Source organism: Cyprinus carpio, chromosome B5, assembly GCF_018340385.1.
Source record: "Cyprinus carpio isolate SPL01 chromosome B5, ASM1834038v1, whole genome shotgun sequence".
Lineage (NCBI taxonomy): Eukaryota > Metazoa > Chordata > Actinopteri > Cypriniformes > Cyprinidae > Cyprinus > Cyprinus carpio.
The window spans coordinates 1,082,940-1,103,505 of record NC_056601.1 but is presented as its reverse complement, the minus strand read 5'-3'; the positions used below and the strand labels follow the sequence as shown (position 1 = coordinate 1,103,505).

At 36.3% G+C, this 20,566-nt stretch overlaps 2 protein-coding genes across 4 annotated transcripts in view; one reads left to right on the top strand and one right to left on the bottom strand.

The window, feature by feature from the left end:
* Positions 1 to 5,801, bottom strand: part of LOC109088630 (sin3 histone deacetylase corepressor complex component SDS3-like) — a 29,879-nt gene extending 24,078 nt beyond the window's left edge. For all 3 annotated transcript variants that reach the window (XM_042723521.1, XM_042723520.1, XM_042723522.1), the window contains exons 1-8: positions 5,569 to 5,801; positions 3,291 to 3,360; positions 3,069 to 3,124; positions 1,820 to 1,891; positions 1,675 to 1,694; positions 1,436 to 1,592; positions 701 to 796; positions 423 to 484 (exon numbers count right to left, since the gene is read on the bottom strand). In XM_042723521.1, coding sequence (XP_042579455.1) covers positions 423 to 484; positions 701 to 796; positions 1,436 to 1,592; positions 1,675 to 1,694; positions 1,820 to 1,891; positions 3,069 to 3,124; positions 3,291 to 3,360; positions 5,569 to 5,680 — 645 coding nt within the window. In that variant the 5' untranslated portion in view covers positions 5,681 to 5,801. The remainder of the gene's footprint in view (positions 1 to 422; positions 485 to 700; positions 797 to 1,435; positions 1,593 to 1,674; positions 1,695 to 1,819; positions 1,892 to 3,068; positions 3,125 to 3,290; positions 3,361 to 5,568) is intronic.
* An 876-nt stretch (positions 5,802 to 6,677) lies between these two features.
* The window catches only part of LOC109108124 (serine/threonine-protein kinase TAO3-like), a 69,853-nt gene continuing 55,964 nt past the window's right edge, over positions 6,678 to 20,566 (top strand). Inside the window, exon 1 of the mRNA XM_042723518.1 lies at positions 6,678 to 6,983. The gene's annotated coding sequence lies outside the window, so the exon portion shown is untranslated. The remainder of the gene's footprint in view (positions 6,984 to 20,566) is intronic.

Genomic DNA, 20,566 nt, shown 5'->3' with positions numbered 1-20,566 from the left:
TTATGAATTTTCTCATGTATCACTTTAAGTGATAAAACACAATGACATTTTCAGGGGATTCTACTTTTTATTACCTAATAGAGAGCTTTTAGGAAAATAAATAAATAAATAAATAAATAAATAAATAAATAAATAATTAAAGATCCTTTCTTCAAAGCCAAGACGTGAGTCATGAAGACTTTCATGAAATGTAAATTTCAATGAAACTTTTTCTATCACACTTTTTCCTCATCTCAAAGCCTGCAAACGAATATGCAAGTGTATTACAGCTTGATTGACGATGGTATTGCTGTAGAATGAGACATATTGAAAATTAGGCCAAAAAGTACTATAATACTGTATCTGTGCGGCAGTGAGATTTCTACTTCGCTAGGCTTCATAAAAATGCAGCCAATTACAGTCTTGCTGAGACGTAACCCTACCTTGTTTAATGTTCTTAGATCCTCCATGATCTGCTCATCAGTGAGTAAATAGTTTAACTGAGGTGAGGAGAGTTAAGAAAACCTGCTTATTAAAAAAAAATAGGTAATTTACATAATGAACTCTTAAAGGTACAGCAGCTAAAGGTCATGCATTCCATTGTTGTTTTTGGTGCCAAAGAGGTTGACTAGCACTAGAAATGGACTTCGGGGAATTAAATAAAAGACGAGCTGTTGTTTCCAGTGCATGTGCTCTGTCTCTACAGCTATGTTGAGGATATCAGGTGGAGGCTTTCTCCGCTTGTCTGGAATAGGCACCGGGTCATTGGGTCGTCTCCGGAGCTTCCGGGTCATAATAGGTTTCATCTCCATGGAATCTAAAGTGAATGAATAGACAACCAACTAGGTTTAGGGGTCTAAACAAATATGTTGCAATGTCAATGAAACAAAAAATGAGAAATTGTCAAAACTGTAATAGTCAATTTTTTTTACAATGTCTTTCAACCTTCAAAAAATGATGAAAGAACAGCATAAAAATATATTTTGAGTATCTTCTGAAGTCTTACAATAGCTTTGTGTGATGAACAGACCGAAATGTAAGTATTTTCTCACTGATTATTGCCCTCTCTTCAGTGAGTTAACCACTGTGACTGGAGCATTGAGTCTGTGTATTGAATTGTGGACGAGTGAACAAATCATTAAGTGTGCTTTTATAAATCAGAACAAACATTCTTTGACTCAAAAGAATGATGCATTTACGAAGAGGACATTGCTACTTCTCTTGTGAATTCACCAAAGAGTGATACTTTTTTTTTTTTTTTTTTAATCTTTTTGGAGCTTTAAAGTCCTTTAGACTTTGTTCACTGCATGAAAAAAACGTTTCTTTTTGTGCTCCGCAAGACAAAAAGCTTCTTTTTTTTTTCTTTTAACACAAAAGAGAACAGCTAAACATTCTGCTATAGGAATGGGATCTTATGCTCGACAACAGCAACATTAAGAATGGCTCGCAAAAAAACCTCCTGTCAGCTCCATTGTTAATTTCTCATTCTCAATCATCTTCTTCTTCTCCTCCAGCTCTGCAATAAGATTTTCCTTCAGTTCCACTTTCTTATCGTCAAATTCCTTCACCGCTGCTTTTTTCTCTTTGATGTAGTTCCTCTCCACCTGCTCTGTCTACGAGACATTTAACATCAATTAACCCGTCGCAGCCGTTCATAAATCTACAGAAACATAAAATCTGTAATTTGCAGCTTACCTCAAGTTGTAGAAAGAGGTCTGAGAAGATAAAGAGATGGGAGGAGAGGGACAGAAAATGAGTTAAGCATTAATAATGTAATTGAAAGTCCTGAAATATTGACACTGACATCGAGAACAAAAGCTTTATTATATATAATCTTTACCGGCGCTACGAAGTCTCTCTTTATACTGCTGATCAAGCTTCTTCATTCTCTTCTGGTACTCCTGCAGTGTGCCTGTGGAAATGCATTTTTAGTTGAAATCATAAAGCAACTCTCCTTTGATTTACCGTTCAGCAGCTCTTGGTAAGAAATTGTTTATTGGTTCTATTTAAGTACAGTAAACCATTTTAGTATCACAATATTACAGGGGGTCGTACTTTATCTTTAAATGCTTTAACATTAAAAAATCATGGTGATATGATGATATGTGTTGATCAACTGGCTATATTGTGTATATAGTTTTATCTGATAAATATATCTGTGCAACTTAGGCTATTATGTGAGTCTAGGAGAGCATAAGTCTAAGTGGACATCCATGACATGCGGAGTCCCACAAGGCTCAATTCTGGCACCGCTCTTGTTTAGCCTGTATATGCTCCCACTAAGTCAAATAATGAGAAAGAACCAAATTACCTATCACAGCTATGCTGATGATACCCAGATTTACCTAGCCTTATCTCCAAATGACTACAGCCCCATTGACTCCCTCTGCAAATGCACTGATGAAATTAACAGTTGTATATGCCAGAACTTTCTTCAGTTAAACAAGGAAAAAACTGAAGTCATTGCATTTGGAAACAAAGATGAAGTTTTCAAGGTGAATGCATATCTTGACTCTAGGGGACAAACAACTAAAAATCAAGTCAGGAATCTTGGTGTGATTTTGGAGACAGACCTTAGTTTCAGTAGTCATGTCAAAGCAGTAACTAAATCAGCATACTTTCATCTCAAAAACATTGCAAGAATTAGATGTTTTGTTTCCAGTTTACCGTTCAGCAGCTCTTGGTAAGAAATTGTTTATTTGTTCTATTTAAGTACAGTAAACCATTTTAGTATCACAATATTACAGGGGGTCGTACTTTATCTTTAAATGCTTTAACATTACGAAATCATGGCGATATGTGTTGATCAACTGGCTATATTGTGTATATTGTGTTATCTGATAAATATATCTGTGCAACAGTTATTAGAAACTGCAAACGAGAAATCAGTTTGTTTCTGTGTGTGTTATGATTGAAGACAGCCGTATAGAAATTATATTAGATTAGATTATCATTTCTATGACTGTGTATGTGTTCTGAAGTGCTTGAATGAACACAAGGGATTTAAATAATATAAGTCCGTTCATTCTAAGCAAGCGCAAGCAGCTATTAAAAATATTAATGCAAAAAATGCGTGTATTTACAGTCACCTTCTTGCAGTTGTTGTAGCTGTCTTTTCAGGGAAGCCAGTTTATCTTGATACATCCTGAGATCAAGACATAAACACAACATCTCAAAGAAATGATCCAGTTTTATTTCATAACATGCAGCTGAAAGCATACATGTGTCATATATGTTGTTTTCATTCTGATAGTTTTGTGTGCGTTTGTCATTAATAAAATGATTAGTAGTAAATTAGTAGGAATACTTACTGTTCTTTGATTTCAACATAGTCGTCCTCATCATGTTTGGCCAGGTCTGTTTCACTGGCATCTTCTGTGTCTATAATAACGACAAACAATGTAGCAATAAATTAATTATACACTATAGGATAAGACAGGACTCTCTCGCACAAAACCCATACTTGACCCCACTGAACTCCTTTTGGGATGCCATCCAGTTTATTGAAGTGATATCTGCACATATACACCACCATCTAGTGGACATACATGGCAGTTTCATCTCATTTTTAAAGGGGTCATATGACGTTGCTAAAAAGAACATTATTTGGTGTATTTGGTGTAATGCAATGCGTTTATGTGGTTTAAGGTTCAAAAAACACATTATTTACAAAATACACAACACTATTTCTCCTCCCCTACACCACTCTCTTAAAAAACTCGTCGTTTAACAAAACAAATCTCACCGAAAAGAAAAGCGAGGTGCGCTCTGATTGGCCAGTTATCTAGTGCATTGTGATTGGCCGAATACCTCAAGTGTGTGACGGAAATGTAACGCCCCTTAACATACTGTGATGCGTGTCCCGGCTCGACGAGACAAAAACAATAAACCCATTACAAACGAGGCATTTGTTGCATCCAGTGTGGACATAATTACTGATTATAATGACTTGTTCTGTATTTTTACGCATTGTGTTGCATATCGCGGCACGTAAACATAAAAACACATCTGCATTTGTGATCGGAGAAACGACAAATGACAAGCGCTGCTCTACACTGCTCAAAACTCACGTTTGAATAGTGGTATATTCTTTAAATATGAAAACGTACTTACAGGCTGTGAGTCAGAAGCGCCAGACTGTCCGTGCAACTGCCTCACTTTATAGAAACAGCCTTTGTGCCACACAGTTTTGTAAATACAACTTAATGACTTAATTTCTAGTTGTGTCCTCTTTTGGAAGAACAAACAAAGTAGTTTGCTTTCACAACGAAACACACAGCGTCTCCAAGACATGGCGGCGGCAGCAACGATAAAGTTACGCATTCTTTCTTTGTGAAACTTTAGACTTTAAAAAGTCAAAATTATTGCTCTAAAAAGTCGAAATTGACTTAATGACTTTATAAACACATTGGTTTCAAGAAAGTGGTCTATAGTGATGAACGGGACATTCTGAAACGAGTTAATTCGGCTTAAAACAGTTTGGGGGACCAAGTTCAACACACACCTTGTTAATAAAGCATATACCATTAACTTTAATTAATACTTTAATTCAGCAAGGATGCAAAATTGATCAAACCGGCAAGATTTTTTGTTTCATTTGTAATAAATGCTGAACTCTTTATCAATTTCACTACTTCATTTTGATTGTCCATTTGACCAGTGAAGTCTGAAAAGCACAAATATTACATATAAAGAGGGATTTGTAGTTTATAAGTTAATATTAAGACATGATAACGGCATGCACAAGCACAATACATATAATACCATTTAATTTTTTTATTTAAAGTCATCTGCCAATGTCGCCAAATTACCTTTTTTTTTTTTTCTATGAAGACAAACCCTGGCCTACTATACAATACTATATGCTCTGTAAACAAAATAATTAATTCTATGAGATCATCAGGTATTAAACACTGCTGAGGTGTTTATACTTCTATTTCTCTCAAAACTGCATGATGGGCTTGATACATATTGAAAAAGTTGGTTATTAATAATACAAAAACCTACAAATAATTCATTACACCAGATGCTCTTATATTGCAACTTAACTATTGATTTTTATTTATTTTTTTAAGAGTAGCTGGAGTAGATGAATGATGTCATGCACACTTGATCTGATCTCTGAAGTCTGATTTCTCTCCATCAGTCTCATCTCTAGTGTGTTTATGACACCAGCAGCTGACTTCGAGGCTGCATGTATGAAAAATACAACAATAACAACAAAGCATCCTATTTAATGCATTTGCTTCCTGGCGCGTGCTAACTGTTAACTGTTTACCAACAGGCTAGATATCACATAAAACATGAAGCTATAAGAAAATGCATAACCTTTATACGTTTAAATGCTTACATAGCCATTATTTATGTCTAAAAAATACCAATATACGCATTTAATGACACAGGCAAGGTTGCAAATAGGCGTTATACAGAAAACAACTCGACACACATGTAACGTAAAACAAAGCCAGCATTTCATTACCAATCTACAGCCAGTTCACTCGTTAACAAATTAAACATGCATCTCAGTCCATAAATCATAGGTGAAAGGGATATAAAGGTAAATAAACTTAAATTATCGTGCGTAGTCACCTTCTTCCGAGTCTCTGCCTCTGAAACTGCGATCTTCATCTTCATCCACACTGTCTAGCTCTTCCTCGTCGTTATAATAATCCACCATGGGTGACAGTAAAGTCGACGCCATTTATTATATTTAAAATATATATGATAGGCCTATGTGTAAACAATCACAATGCACCGACAACGGTTTCAGTCTCGACTCGAGCCTCTTGTTTTTCAATGGAGGGTAGGCCGAGGAATCTGATTGGTGGAGGCGTTCGAGCAATGCACGATGGGAAATGTAGTTTGGAAAGCTTGCGCGCAAGTATGACATATAAGGGAAAGGAGAATTGTTTATCATCATTTTTTACATTTTTGTTTTACTCATGAGCAAGCATGATGTAAAATTTCTAATAGACGCTTTCTAGATGTTATAGATAGGTCAGTATCACTTATAATAATAATAATATATAGGCCTATATAATGTTTTTAAACAGCATCTCTACATTGTGTTGCAAAAACAGGCATACTATTACTACTTCTGCTGCTACTAGAAATAATAATACAGTAGTAATAATAATAATAATAATAGCCTATTAAAGGACAAATAATATTAAAGAACTGCATTTGAAACTTGATACGAATTACATATGTACAACAACAAAACAACAATAATTATAGCTAATAATAAAAATAATTAAATATATTTTAGGTGATCAGTTAGCTGTTAGATTCACATTAATAATAACAGGTGTTTAACACACGATAAATTTGAGCAAAAATTGATCCAGCTCATGCTTGGTCAGACATATGCCATGCATAAATATTGTAAAATATTATATTATGGCCAGGCGGAGTAACCTACATTAAATCCTCGAACTAATCATCATTACACTAGATTATAATCCTGTCATACCATTTTTTTTTTTTAATTGTCTGCGACTACCGTGTCATCATCTCTAATGTGTGTTAATGAGTTGTTCCTTGCTCAAGCGGCAGGTGGCGCTGTTGAGTTTCAGAGCGCTTTGATTCAATTGTATCCAGCTCGTATCAGCGCTGTTACCTTGTAGCAGGTACGAGGGGCTTGTAAAAGACGCGTGTCAGCTCTATGTGAGTCGCTCGGGGTTCAGTACAGTATTTGTGGTGGATATCATAACACGAACTGTATGGACGTATTATCATCACACCGAGAGAGAGAGAGAGCGCGAGAGAGAGAGAGAGAGAGAGAGAGTCATGACGTCTGTCGAAAATAAAACAGGTTGATGCATTTGCATGTGTAGGAGCTCTGAGACGCCGCTTGCAATGAGTTTGGAAGTTTATTTCCCTCGACATTCCTCTTTACAAGAGCTACAGGAGAAATAAGGCGGATTTGTTCTGTTCGTCGCTTATTCGCATGAAAATATTCGCGTATAAGCGGACTTCTATGGAGTTAAACCTGGATTGACTCGGTAAGGGCGTTTTATTCGTGGCATTCACATTTATTATTATCTGTTTCGTCTTGCAGGTGTATTTTTATAATTAAAAGCGTCTTTATCGTATCTGGTGTCACTAGTCTCCTCTGCGCTCGATTGATTTTCCTTGAACCTTCCTGAAGTGTTACATTTATTACTACAACTGGTCAAGTGACACATAGTGTTTGTTTACACTCATATAGACTGAATTAACGCGTGTTGACACACAGTGCTTTTATGATTGAATGCATGTTTAATGTTTAAAGGGGTCATGGACTGAGAAACCAAAATTCCTTTGATCTTTTGACGTGAAGAATTATTAAGAGGTCATTGTTCTGTAAAAACATCCTCAAAACTTTCTGGCTAGTTTTAAAAGAACTTATATTGAAGCCAGTCTGCCAGAACGACAGCTTGTGTTTCATAAGACACAGATATCATGCTTTAATTTGACCAGGCTTCAAATATTCATGCAATGTTTCATATGAACCCCCAAGTGGATTTATTTATTTATTTTTTTTGTAATGTGTGATGCAATGACATTTTACACTTTATTAAAGTTAGACAAGATTCTGTTTAGTTAACACGCGCACACACACACACGTTTGTTTTTGTGAATTGTGGGGACTCTCCATAGGCGTAATGATTTTTATACTGTACGAACTGTATATTCTATCGCCCTACTCCAACCCTACACCTAACCCTACCCCTTACAGGAAACTTTGTGCATTTTTACTTTCTCAAAAAAAAAACCTAATTCTGTATGGTTTATAAGTGTTTTGAAAAATGGGGACATGGGTTATGTCCTCATAAGTCACCCTCTCCTTGTAATACCTGTGACATACCCATGTCATTATACAAAGTTGTGTCCTGATATGCCACAAACACACACACACACACACACTCTCTCTCACACTCACTCATACACACACACACACACACACACACACACACACACACACACACAAAAGGTTTGTTAATGAAATATACAATAAGCTACTTAGATCATGATTTAAACTCTTCAAATTAATGACATTTCCGATTTTCTGCTACATTGTCAGAGATTGCTGTCTTGTCACTTCTGATTTCCTTTATAAAATCTGAATTGACAGTTTATTAAAAAAAAAGTTATAAAAGTGCAAAGTATTAATTCATTTTTTTTTTTGTAAGAAACATTCTTATGCATTTATTATAGAATCAAAGGTGTTTAAAAAAAAAAAAAAAAAAAAAAAAAAGGAACAAGCCCATAATTGTGAAATTCTTGCAAATGTATAATTTCAACACTCTTATGAGAGAATTTTTTATTTTATTTTTTTTAAAACTGAAATAACTGAGCGTTATTATTTTCTTTTAATCATACTTAATGAAGCTTCATCCATATATAGTTATATATAGTTTTATTCTGGACTGAGGGTAAAAGTGTTGCTTTGCATGGCCTACTTTGTGGAGATTTCGTGCATTTATTTCCGTGCGCGCGATGAACTTCACTATACACGCACGCGGCTGTTCATCCAGGAAGTCCGATTGACAGACAGACAGACAGGCGAACATGGGCCAACAAAACCTTTAAAATACTGCATTTTTCGGCTGGAATAAATGTTTTTAGGACGGTGAATTTCTCCCTGGAGCTCTCAGTCACCCTACAGAAAAGAGGTCAGTATCATTCATTACATTACCATGAGTTCCGTGGATAAAACTGTCAGAGGGTTTGCGTGACATATATCCGTGCACATTCATTTCAAAGTACGGCAACAATAATTAAACACAACTCAAAGTTGTTTGTCGCAGAACTCCGGATGTTAAGACTGAGTTTCTTATTAATATAGCTAACTAACACCTGCTGGGTCTCAGTCAGTTTGCTAATCTAACTGTCCAGCCCTATACCACCCAAACTTTCACTTCCTCTGCAGCGCAAATCTTCAATATGTTCATATGCCTATAACTTGAATGCATACGGACTCATTTAAAGAAGGAGCGCGTCGGAAGCGTTATTCGCTTTTAATGCAAGTTTCTGCGTAAAGACGCACTTCAGTCGTTAAAATGAAAGCATGCGTCCAGTTTGAGATACATTTAGAGAAGTGAGGGCTGGTGTCATATTGGGCTGGTTTGTGTGCGTCCTTGGCTCTTTTTAAGCCCTCGCTCCTTGTGTAGCTTTTTTAAGCAGCGCATCTCTTTCACACACATGCAGCGTGTATTCTATCGGATGGACATAATGAAGTTTATGGTCATTAGGAGCGCAGGACAGAAACATCTCACCTCTATGAGGATGAAGGTAGATTTTTCTACCGTTATTTGTCGCTGTCAGCGTTGTGCATGAACTAGCAGAGTCGTTTTTTGGCTTTATTTGTTGTTGTAGCCTAAAAAAGGGATGTGCATCCAGTTTTCTTTTGATATAAGCTAGTTATATGCGATTTCTATTAATTTCCTTCACGATTTGTCTTGTCGTGATGAATTATCATTGTCCGAATGAATCATACTTGTGAGTCGAATCAGTTGGACAGAACCGGATGAATCGCTCCGAGCGGTTCTCGAGTCGTGAGTGAACTCATTGAACCGAGAACCATCTTTGTCCAACAAGTTCGGTTTCTAATGATCTGGTTTGCCAACAAGAATCGTCTTTATTCATTACTGCAATAAACTGACAGCTGAAATTACAATACTTGCCATGATGCCATTACTAATACAACTAAATAGAAAAAAAGAGAAACGCTGAATCATTTAAATGAACTGTTTGAAAGAATCGATTCACAAAAAAATAATCAGGAGAGAAACGTGATGTAATGAGGCAGTACAAATAATCATAAGCAATTTTGTTGGGTCCATTTCAGTGCTTAATATGTGTCATGCACCCATTAGAACCAGGTGTTGATTTTTATTTTATTTTATTTTATTTACTTTACCATCTCAGCTATCCACGAATTAAGCAATTTCCAGGAGTGCACTTTTATGTCAGTGTTATCGGTTTCAACACTGTTTTAATGTTGCTGTCGCAGTATTTGCCTATAGTTACTGTTCATTTCATGTCCAGGTTTGAGGTTGGATGATATTTTTGCTCTATCTACAAATATACTACACATTTCTAAATATGAGTTGATGTTTAATTGACTTTAAATTTTTAATTAAAACATTTTTAATATAATTTGTATTATAAACGGTCTCATGAATTGTTTTACACGCAGAAATTCCAAGTTGGCAGTACGTTAATTTAAAAAAATCGTTTGATTCACAAAAATTAGAATCGAATGTTGTTCTTCTGTACAATTTTGTTGTTGCTAGAAATAGAAACGTATCAGTTTTATTATGCTTAAAATTGCATTGCAAGTAAGATTTCCAAATGTATGACTTGAGGGCTGCATAACATCTGTGATCTTCAGTTGTAGAGCGGATAAACATCAATGAATTTACCTTGACCTTTTGCACTTATAGCAAATTTGGTAGTAAAAGAAGCACAGTTCAGTGATGGCTGTTAATAGTGTCTTTGTAGTAGTATCTGGGTGTTGTCATCTGCTTTTGACAAGGGCTTTGTTGTTAGGTCAACTTGAATACACACACACACCGCTCAATACACACACACACACACACACACACTAGACATATTTCCTCTTGTTTAGAGCTTGTAAAAGTGTCTTTTGTAGATCTAAAGGTGTTTGTTCACACTCCCAAGTCTTTCCAGGCATGCATGCATGCATTTATAAAGGCCGAACGGTTACAATCATCCTCCACTTCATTATATATCAGATGTTTCAGATGACCAAACCTCTGTATAGATTCCAGCCTGCCAAATCACCATCTCGACTAATCTTAGTTCCTCTAAAGTACGAGTTAATGATGTAGCTTCAAATGAGTTGACCATAGTCCACGGGAGCTGTTTTTGAGCTGACTTGCCCTCCATCGCTCCTTTGATGGCAGCACAGGGAGTCAGAGAGTGGCCTGAAAACACCCAGCTCGTTATAATTAGCACTACTGATTTAGCCTCATGGACCGCTCTGTCTGTGTTATAATGTGTGCCCAATCAGTTCTTTCACTGCGCTTAATCCGGACTTTAACTTTAAACTCTCTTTTTTTGTTCTGTGCTCAGTGAGGATGTGTTTCTGTTCACCACATAGAATGATCTTTGGCCTCTCGGGACCTTTGACCTTAATTATTTTCAGGTCTTGACTAAAACCTAATGTCTGATCCCTTGCATGTTAGTGGTTTGTCAACATGCTATGCATTTGTCATTAATATTGGTTTGCTCTTAGATGGACATGCTCTAATGATCTTCTTACGTCAGAGAGAGGGATGAGTCTCCCATTTCCCTCGGCTACCGTTGTCTTCTGGGACTGGGAATTTTTTTTATTTTCTCTCTCTCTCTCTCTCTCTCTCTCTCTCTCTCTCTCTCTCTCTCTCTCTCTCAGTCTCTTCCATGTGAGCTCAACGTCTCTGTTAAAAAATGCATCAGGATGAGAGTATCCACGCTGGGTGGCTCGAGAGTGTATGGCCCAGTAGGAAAGCGCATTAAAAATTAAACCTCTGCCATCAGTCGTAATGTTCAGCTGTGATCAGCTTCAGCGAGCCTCGTAGAAGAACACCGCTCAAGATAACGCAAGGAATACTTTCCTTGCCGATGACACTCACATGTGCAGATGTTAATGAGGGTCTTGAAAGCTGTGTGACTTCGTAAAAGACACATGCCGCTGATGCTTTAGGTAATTGCATTGCTCCAGTGGATTCAGTTACCGATATTGACCGCTTTACATGTTCACAATAGCAGGCCTGTCACAGTAAGCTGGCTCTCTAGGTCACAGTACTGGGGAAATAAACGCTGTGCTGTCACGCAGAAATGTCAACTAGATAAAAAATGTGAGAAATAGATGGCTGTTTTTAGACCAAACTATAGAAACATTGAGTCAGTTGTCTGACGCTTTAAAAACAAAAGACATAGAGTTGATCATACAAGGGAATGAATTTAGTCATTTACTAAACTGGAAGGGAATGTAGCTCTTTTGTTATGTTGGATGCATGTACAATAAAAAATATGCCAGCAGCCTGAAAACAACGAACTAGGTCATCAAACACACCTGTAGAATAGAATAGAAAGTTCAAAAGAATGGCATTTGTTTGAAGTAGACTGTCACTTTAAAACGTTTTAATGCGTGCATGTTAAATAAAATAATTCATTTATTTGAAAAGCTTTTGAACAGTATTACCATATGCAGTAAATGCATATGCATATGCAGTAAATAATAATAAAAAATCTTCTGTGCAAAGCTGAAAAATAATGCTTTTGGTTAATTTGGTTTTTATTTTCATGGTCTAATATCTCTACAAAACTACTACTTTATAATAAACATCGGGGTCTGTTCATTTGAATGTTAGGGATTGTGTTGCATTTTCTCTTCTCAGTCACTTGTCACATCGCATCTTTGATTTTTATTGTCAGGTTGCATTGTCATAATGCACCGTTTAATATTTAATGGTGAGTGGCACAGTTTTTTGTTTTAAGATGTGACATATTTCTCATATGCATGTGTGTGCACATGCGGTGGAGAAACATGTCTGTGTTCACATGCATCTGTAGTTCATGGATAGCTTTTCTGTCACACCTCATGTGGTCCTCTGTCTCGGGTCACTAGAGGACAGTGCTGGTGTAAATGGGGTGCAGAATGTTTGCCGTTCCAATCAATGAAACCACATTCAGAGACAGACAAAACGCATTAAGACAAGAAGCTTGTGTGCAATCTAAAAATAAATATGTAAATATTTTGCGTGCATGTACGTGAGTGTGATTTGGAACAGGCCCCCCGTTTCTCTCAGTGTGACGGACAGCTCTGTCGATGTGAAGAGAGCGTGAGGTAATGAGTTGTGTTCTATAAATAGTCACCACGCCCCCGTCCTAAAGCCCTCTGTTTCACCCATCTGATGTGCCTCACACAGCAAACAGTGCTAACATCAGTTTATAGGATCACTGAGGATTTTAGGTGATGGAGATTTCATTTTAAATGAATTTTGCAAGTGTGGCTTAGATTCAAGATTTTGATTGAGCATATCCAGGCTTAATGCTTTTATGAAACCACACAACAGCAAAATGACAACGGATGATGAATGACTGAAAAATATATATTAGGTTTGAGAAGTGCATATATGTATTTTTAATAATTATAATCTCAGTGAACATTAGTGTACCTAACATCAGCAATTGCACTAATTCAAATAATGTCACAGCTGTGCATACTGGATATATTACAACGACTAAATTGGCTCTACTAATAAGATTTTAGAAGAATAACTGTTCATTTTAGTCAAAGTCAAAGTCAGTTGTTTACAAGATTAAATACGTTTTTTTTTTGTAATATACAATGATTGTAAAAAACAATTGTGCTACCATCTATGATCTTTGCAACTGATGATGATGATGATGATGATATTATTATTGTTATTATTATTATATATTTTAATTGTATTCTTTTTGTTTTGTTTGAATTTTTTGTTCTCACCATGCTGCAAATGTATAAAAAAAAAAAATAAAAAAAATAATAATAAACATCAAAACATATAAAAAAATATAATAATAATAATAATAATAATAAAAAAAAATAACTGTCATAAAAAAAAAAACATATAAGACTTTTTTATTGCTAATTGCTTATTGTATTCTACATAAATATTTGACATTAAGTAATTGAAAGGAGTGTGTGTGTGTGTGTGTGTGTGTGTGTGTGTGTGTGTGTGTGTGTGTGTGTGTTTGTGTGTGAATAAATCCTAATAACCAATAAATATTATATAATACTAACTCACAAATATACACTCAGTTTTATATAAATGTGTGTGTATTTTTGTGTTTGTGTGTCTTAATATTATATAATTATGTTTATTGGTTATTATTGTGGTTAGTTTGCAAAACAACAGTATTTATTGATTGCTATTGTTATGTTTGATGATACGCAGATAGAGCCTGTAACTTTCTTACACTTCAGTATTTAGTATGAAATCATTTTCCCTTATCAGGCATGCAGGATATGCAGTCTGGTCCTTTGCAGTTACTCTTTCTAGAGTTTGTAAGTTGCTGTATTGCTTTACTGTAGGTCTGTTGAAGTTCAGCTCTGTTAAACAGACACACGTTCTCATGGGATGTGATGTAGTCCAGCCCAGATCTCTACTGGAGCTTTCTCTCTGACAGACTGATCATATCCCATAATGCCTCATCTGTGTGTGTTCGAGTGTCATGCTCTGCTCTGTTCACATCAGTGCGATCCGATGCTTTTGCATGACTGAGACTCTTAAGAAGGAGGTCTTTCTCGCTTTTACACATTTACACTTTCCAGTTTTTATTCTGAGGAACTCTCTCTCTCTCTCTCTCTCTCTCTCTCTCTCTCTCTCTCTCTCTCTTTCTTCATCACTCTCTCAACATCTGACATTCATCTCTCTCTTGCATAAAAGACCTCACTACATCAAGCCCAACGCTTGAGCGTTTAACCCTTTTCAGTACTGCTAGCTCAGTTTTCATTCCTCAGTTTGATAATCTCTTCTCTTCTGTGCATCTGACACATAATCTCACCCTTGTTTCTAGTAACATTTGACACGGAACAAATGTAATCCAGCAACAGATGCAGCATTTTAAAATGTTGCTGGCTCTACAAGACATTTTCATTGGATTCTTCAGATCATGTGGTGTGTTGTTTATTCCTTTGGTTTTGTTTTCTGGCTGGTGTATTATAATGTACATTTTAACATGTAATACTAAAGGTCCCACCACATCAAACTAGGGCATAAAGAGTAAATATTTGCGTATGTTTGACATAATCCAGAAGTAATCTCTTTGACAATCACTATGGTTCATGTGAATGTAGTCTCTCTTAAGGCTATATACAGTACACTTTGACTAGGCCTGTATGCATGGGAAATATTTATCGCAAAGGCTGTGGTTTTACTTAAATATAGCCTGCATATTTCAGCATCAAGTGTGGCACTGTGTTCTTACACTTCTTTTTTTTCTTTTAAATCACATTTCGAATCAGATTTGATTTAAAAATAATAATAATAATAAAATAACATTTCCCCAAAATCATGCAGCCCTATAGATCTGTGATCTATTCATGACGCCGTTTCAAAACAAAGCTCAGTAGTCTGGCAAATTTGAGCAAGTCCAGGGATTGCTTCTTTAAAAGCACTCTTACTGATCTGTTACCTTGTAAACACCAATCTTGTTTCCAGGCAGAAACCATTCCCACCCTGACTCTGTCCAGTTGCATCAGATTCGCCAACCAGATTACATTCTGGCAGATCAAGAAAGTGTTTGCCATTTAAATGTGCAGTTTGCATCAGACAGAAGTGAATGGACTGTGGGCGGTGGTGGTGCCTTCTGAGGCGAGCCTGCAGACCAGGAAGTGGATATTTTAAAGATGAAACGATAAATGATACCTGTGCTGGCAAAATGAGTCACATTGAGCAAATTGTCAAAAATGAGTTCAGACAGAATATGACTGCGCTACACCTGTTTAAATCCGATTTGGCACAATCTGTAGGAAAAATATATGCTCAACTTTTTTTTTGTGGTGTTTTGACCAATCGACAAAGTACGTTATTGTGACTGTGAATCTTCACTTGACTCACGATTCGATTCGATTATGATTCAGAGGGTAACAATTTGACTGTAAAGCGATTCTCGATGCATCTTCTCCTCCAGTTCTTTTCTTAATAATAATAATTACTAATATTAATCATTATATTTATCTCATCTTTATTAAAAATAAGAACAAAAATGCAAATAAACAGTAGAACAAATATAGAAGGAAACAAATTAAATGTATCGTACTTTACTTTCTTAAATTTACATTTAAATTTAATCATTTAGCAAATTTACATCTAAACAGAATCATTCAAGTAAGAAAAACAAGCGAGTGATTCCATCTTTAATTTAGTTGTTTTAACATTGAGACAGATGGCCTATATGTGACCCTAGACCACAAAACCAGTCATTAGGATCAATTTATTGAAATTGAGATTTATACATCATCTGAAAGCTGAATAAATAATCTTTCCATTGATGTATGGTTTGTAAGAAGGACAATATTTGTATAAAAAACAACTAAAAAAAAATAACCAAACTGTGCAAAAAAAATAAAAAAATCTAAATATTGAGAAAATCGCCTTTAAAGTTGTACAAATGAAGTTCTTAGCAATGCATAGTACTAATGATAAAACAAATTTTTGATATATTTATGGTAGGAGATTTACAAAATATCTTCATGGAACATGATCTTTACTTAATATGCTAAAAAGTTTTGGCATAAAAGAAAAATTGATCATTTTGACCTGTACAAGGTATTTATGGCTATTGTTAAAAATGTCACCGTGCTACTTCCGACTGGTTTTGTGCTCCAGGGTCACATATATTAAGACCTACTGTAATGCGCAGATGTAATATAATGTTACATCAGATGTTTTTCCCCAACAGTAAACCAACTGTCCACTTATTGCATGTTCTTGTCAAAAATGTCAGACGCAAGTGCTGTGCTTCTAGTTGACAAATTCAACTTTTTAAAACAAAGAAGGTAGATAATTTTAGACGTTTCATTACTATGTGGAGCATTGGGATTGCTAGATGAGGACATTTTTCACTTGTTTTGCCTGTAGCTCGTATTTAGCCTTTGTTTGGACTTCATCCTTCGAAATATCATCTTTTGTGTTCCTCTGAAAAAAGTAAGGCATACAGGATTGAGGATGAGCAAATTATGTTGTTTTTTTGGGTGAACTGGTGTTTTAGGTTTGCCTGGCGCTCTCCGTCAGCAAGGGAAACACTAATAGTAGCTCACAGTTAGTGTCTTACATGCAGTAATTATTTCCTGTGGTGACAGATGCTCATATCCTGTGTTACAGGAAGTGATCTCATGGCACCTAACCGTCAAGTTTTGTTTATGATAGACGTGCGGTGCATTTTGGGGTGGTTAGCGGCTGCGCTGTTATTTCAACTATAGTGCAACATGACAAAGTGACAAGCAATAAAAGAGCCTAAACTGACCCCAGCATGCTTTCAGTGTGGACAGACAGATGGCTTGGTCATTGTCTGATTAGGACACAGCGTGAGACTTGCATATACAGTCAAAACAAAAATTATTCAGACACCAGATATAATTTTATATATATTTTACTGGCGGCTGCAGTAAAAAAAATCCTACTGTCAGTTTGTGTTTTGTGACAACAAACCTTAAGCACGAGTGATGATTCAGTGGCCTAGATGTGCATCGCTTTTACTTCCTGAGGTTTTCCTTCACAACATTTTATCGCTCTATTTCAATTTCCTCTTTCCTGCTTGTCTTTACACCCTGTTCATCTTAAGGTTGTATAATCTTTCACCTTCTGTTTGCCAGAACACAGTTTGATTTAGTTCGTCATCGACAGGTGCTCTCTGCAGTGATATAAAAAGAACATTTACCACACGACTTGAACAGAAAGGTTTTTAAGGCCACAATGGCCTCTTTATATCGTAATTATGAGACCGTGCGACAGGTTATTAAAAATCCTGTGTGTAGTAAGGGGTCTTGGGTGGGTGTGTGTGTGAGTGAAAATAGTAGAGCTATTTTAGGTGAGCTACTTTTAAATGCACAAATTTATGCGAATGAGTCCAGAGACTTTCAGGGCCTGATGACATCATAATCATCTTCATCATCTCCAGCAGATGAGACGCCAGATAGCAGGCTCTGCTCCTCATTACACACACACACACACACACACACACACACACACACACACACACACACACACACACACACAAGATAATACTCGTGTGTGAAGGAGAAAATGAAGACAGCGGAACTCATAAAAGGATGGCTAATGTTTGTAGAGTTTATGACTGCGCTCGCTCTGTGCGGCTTTAATTCAGACTCTTTAGGGTCTAAATATTTTATGGTGTAAAAAGCCGGTGGTTTGTGTTTTGTGCCAGGGAAGTGGTAGCACGTGTGTGTGTGTGTGTGTGACTTCCGCATTAATCTCTCTGCTCTCTCTGATTGGAAAATCCCGTTGGGTTTAGAGCAGCTCTTCTTTGAATCTAGAGCATGACTCTGTGTGTGTGTGTGTGTGTGTGTGTGTGTGTGTGTGTGTGTGTGTGTGTGTGTGTGTGTGTGTGTGTGTGTGTGTGTGTGTGTGTGCGTGCGCACATCTGCATACTTTTCCAGAGGGAATGAGTGTGTATTTTTTATTTTATGTAATTTAAAGTGTAGAGTTGTGATGTTAGTATTTCGAGGTGTGTGGTTGAAGGGGGAGGGGAGGGAAGTGAGCATTATTCTAGCTGATTTCCTGTGTGAGCTTGAAAGACAGAAACCGTTGTGCTCATATGTAGCTGCAGGAGCGTGTGGGGTAAATTCCAGTGTGTGTGTGTGTGTGTGTGTGAACAGATGCATTTGGCTCCACAGAAGAGAGTTGATTCACCTCCTGTGGTGATCAAATCAGCCAAATCCACACACAGACATGCAGAAGTGCAGTATGTGACCCTGTGCTTGTCTCACATCATATTTCAGCTGTCTTGGCTAAAACAGAAGCATGAATAAAGCCTTAGTATCAGCTCAGTTTGAGACCCAATGTAAGGTCAAGCTCATGCTCTTCTTTTGACATAACTTCAATTCTACTTGTGTATATAGTTATTGTATTAGTCAGTTCTATTAACTTGTAGGTTGGGCGTTATGGCAAAAAAATAAAATCCCTTTATTTTCCACATTTGACTAATTCTCTGTTTCTTTTCTCTTTTTTTTACGTTTAACTAGTAATCTAGTTTTATTACATATGCAGAACACATGAAGTTGAGTTGTCATCATGTTGCAAATGTAAAACAGATCACTTGTTAAATATCTTTGCAGAAAAGATCCATGAAATGTGACTGCACATATTGTACAAACTGATCTTAAACATATCGTATGTTCAGTAATAATATAAGAAAAATGCTCAAAGGTCAAGGCAATTCAAATTGATGAATGACTAAAAGTATAACACCAGTAGACTTTTGTTAACTATAAATAGACTGAACAAAGAAAGTAACAGCAGCTCTCAGCCTGTCTCCATTATGCAAACATATCAGATATATGGTAATAGTTCATTCAGGGTTTTTCATTCCACTGCACTGCTTTTCCGTTGTTTTTTTCTGCACATGCACTTGATGGATGCATTTGACCGTTGTGTTCATGTCTCTTGCAGCGTCTCATTAATAAAATGGCATTCTAAAAACATGTTGCTCAAGTTAAAAGTTCATCTCTGTCTCCTTGTGGTGAATTGTGGTGCTACTCGTATGCTTTGGATAGGAAGTTAGGAGATTAATCGTAATGCCACTGTAGTCTCCATGTTAAAATGTTAGTTTGTTGGTTAGTTGGTCTCATGTGGGATATTATAATGCCTTAGCTTGTTTAGTTAGTTGGTGGTTTTCTGTTACTGTACTGTTACTGTATTTACTGTAATTATTTTCCTGATAACACAGTAATAGAATGCATTACATTTTAAATGTGTAATTTGATTAGTTACTAATGTCAATAAAGTTATGTTACTTAAGTTACAAATGCAGTGTTAAAAATAAATATTAAGAAAAATGCTTTTTAAAATCATGTTTTGTGCATCATTATTCCCTTTAATAAATCACCAGAGAATGCAAAATGCATAAAATGGATTTATGCATCTGCTAAAATGGAGATGAGTTGTACAACAGATGCATTTAAAGGTTGCCTATCATTTTTCAAAATGTTGCAGTCGATTTAACATATTTTAGTTTGGCATTATAGTTTGGGAAAAGTAAGTTTATGTCACAATAACACTAATATAGCCTATATGATAAATGATTATAGTATAGAGCACGATGCGTGTGGGTGTGATCACATTATAGATTATAGAAAAACGTTTAACTTTAAACACTGATACCGATTATTACAGATCAAGTAGATCGAGAACTGATATTTTGAACAGATATATGTGTCAAGTAGTGCGTTTAAAATTGTTTATTTTATCAGCGAATCTGTTTTGAAAATGATGATACCAATAATCATAAAAATGCTTAATATCGGTGCCGATAATCGGTCGACCCTTACATGGTAGTGCCTGAAACGCTAGTTAATTAGTGTTTGTTTGTCCCTTGAGGGAGTTTGTTGTGCATCTTGCAATGCCTGTGTGCAGTTGTAGATGTTTTTTACATGTGCCAGAACAATATTTGGAGAGCTTAGAGCCTGGTTGTGAATTATGGGATGTCAGGAGACTCGTCTCATGCTCTGTCCTGCAGTTCTAGCAGGCCGCTGTGAGTGTCACATTGTAGTTTGTACTCGATGCCAGTGCGTGATGTGTGTGTGTTTGGGTAAGCATGAGCTGTGTGTGAGTCAGTGTGTATGACTGAAATCAGTGTGCTGTGAAATTGATAACTCCGTAGCTGTAGGGAGATCGAACCGTCAGAGAAAATAAAGATCAGTCCTGAGATGAACTGAGATTACACCAAATGTCAATATTGTTATAAGAAAGATTCTGTTCTGTCCCCAAACCTTGACTTCATGTTTATTGGAGCGGCATGTCACCATATGAAACACTTTTCCTGAAAGCACCATTAGATGAACGATCAATAATGACAATGTATTAAACCA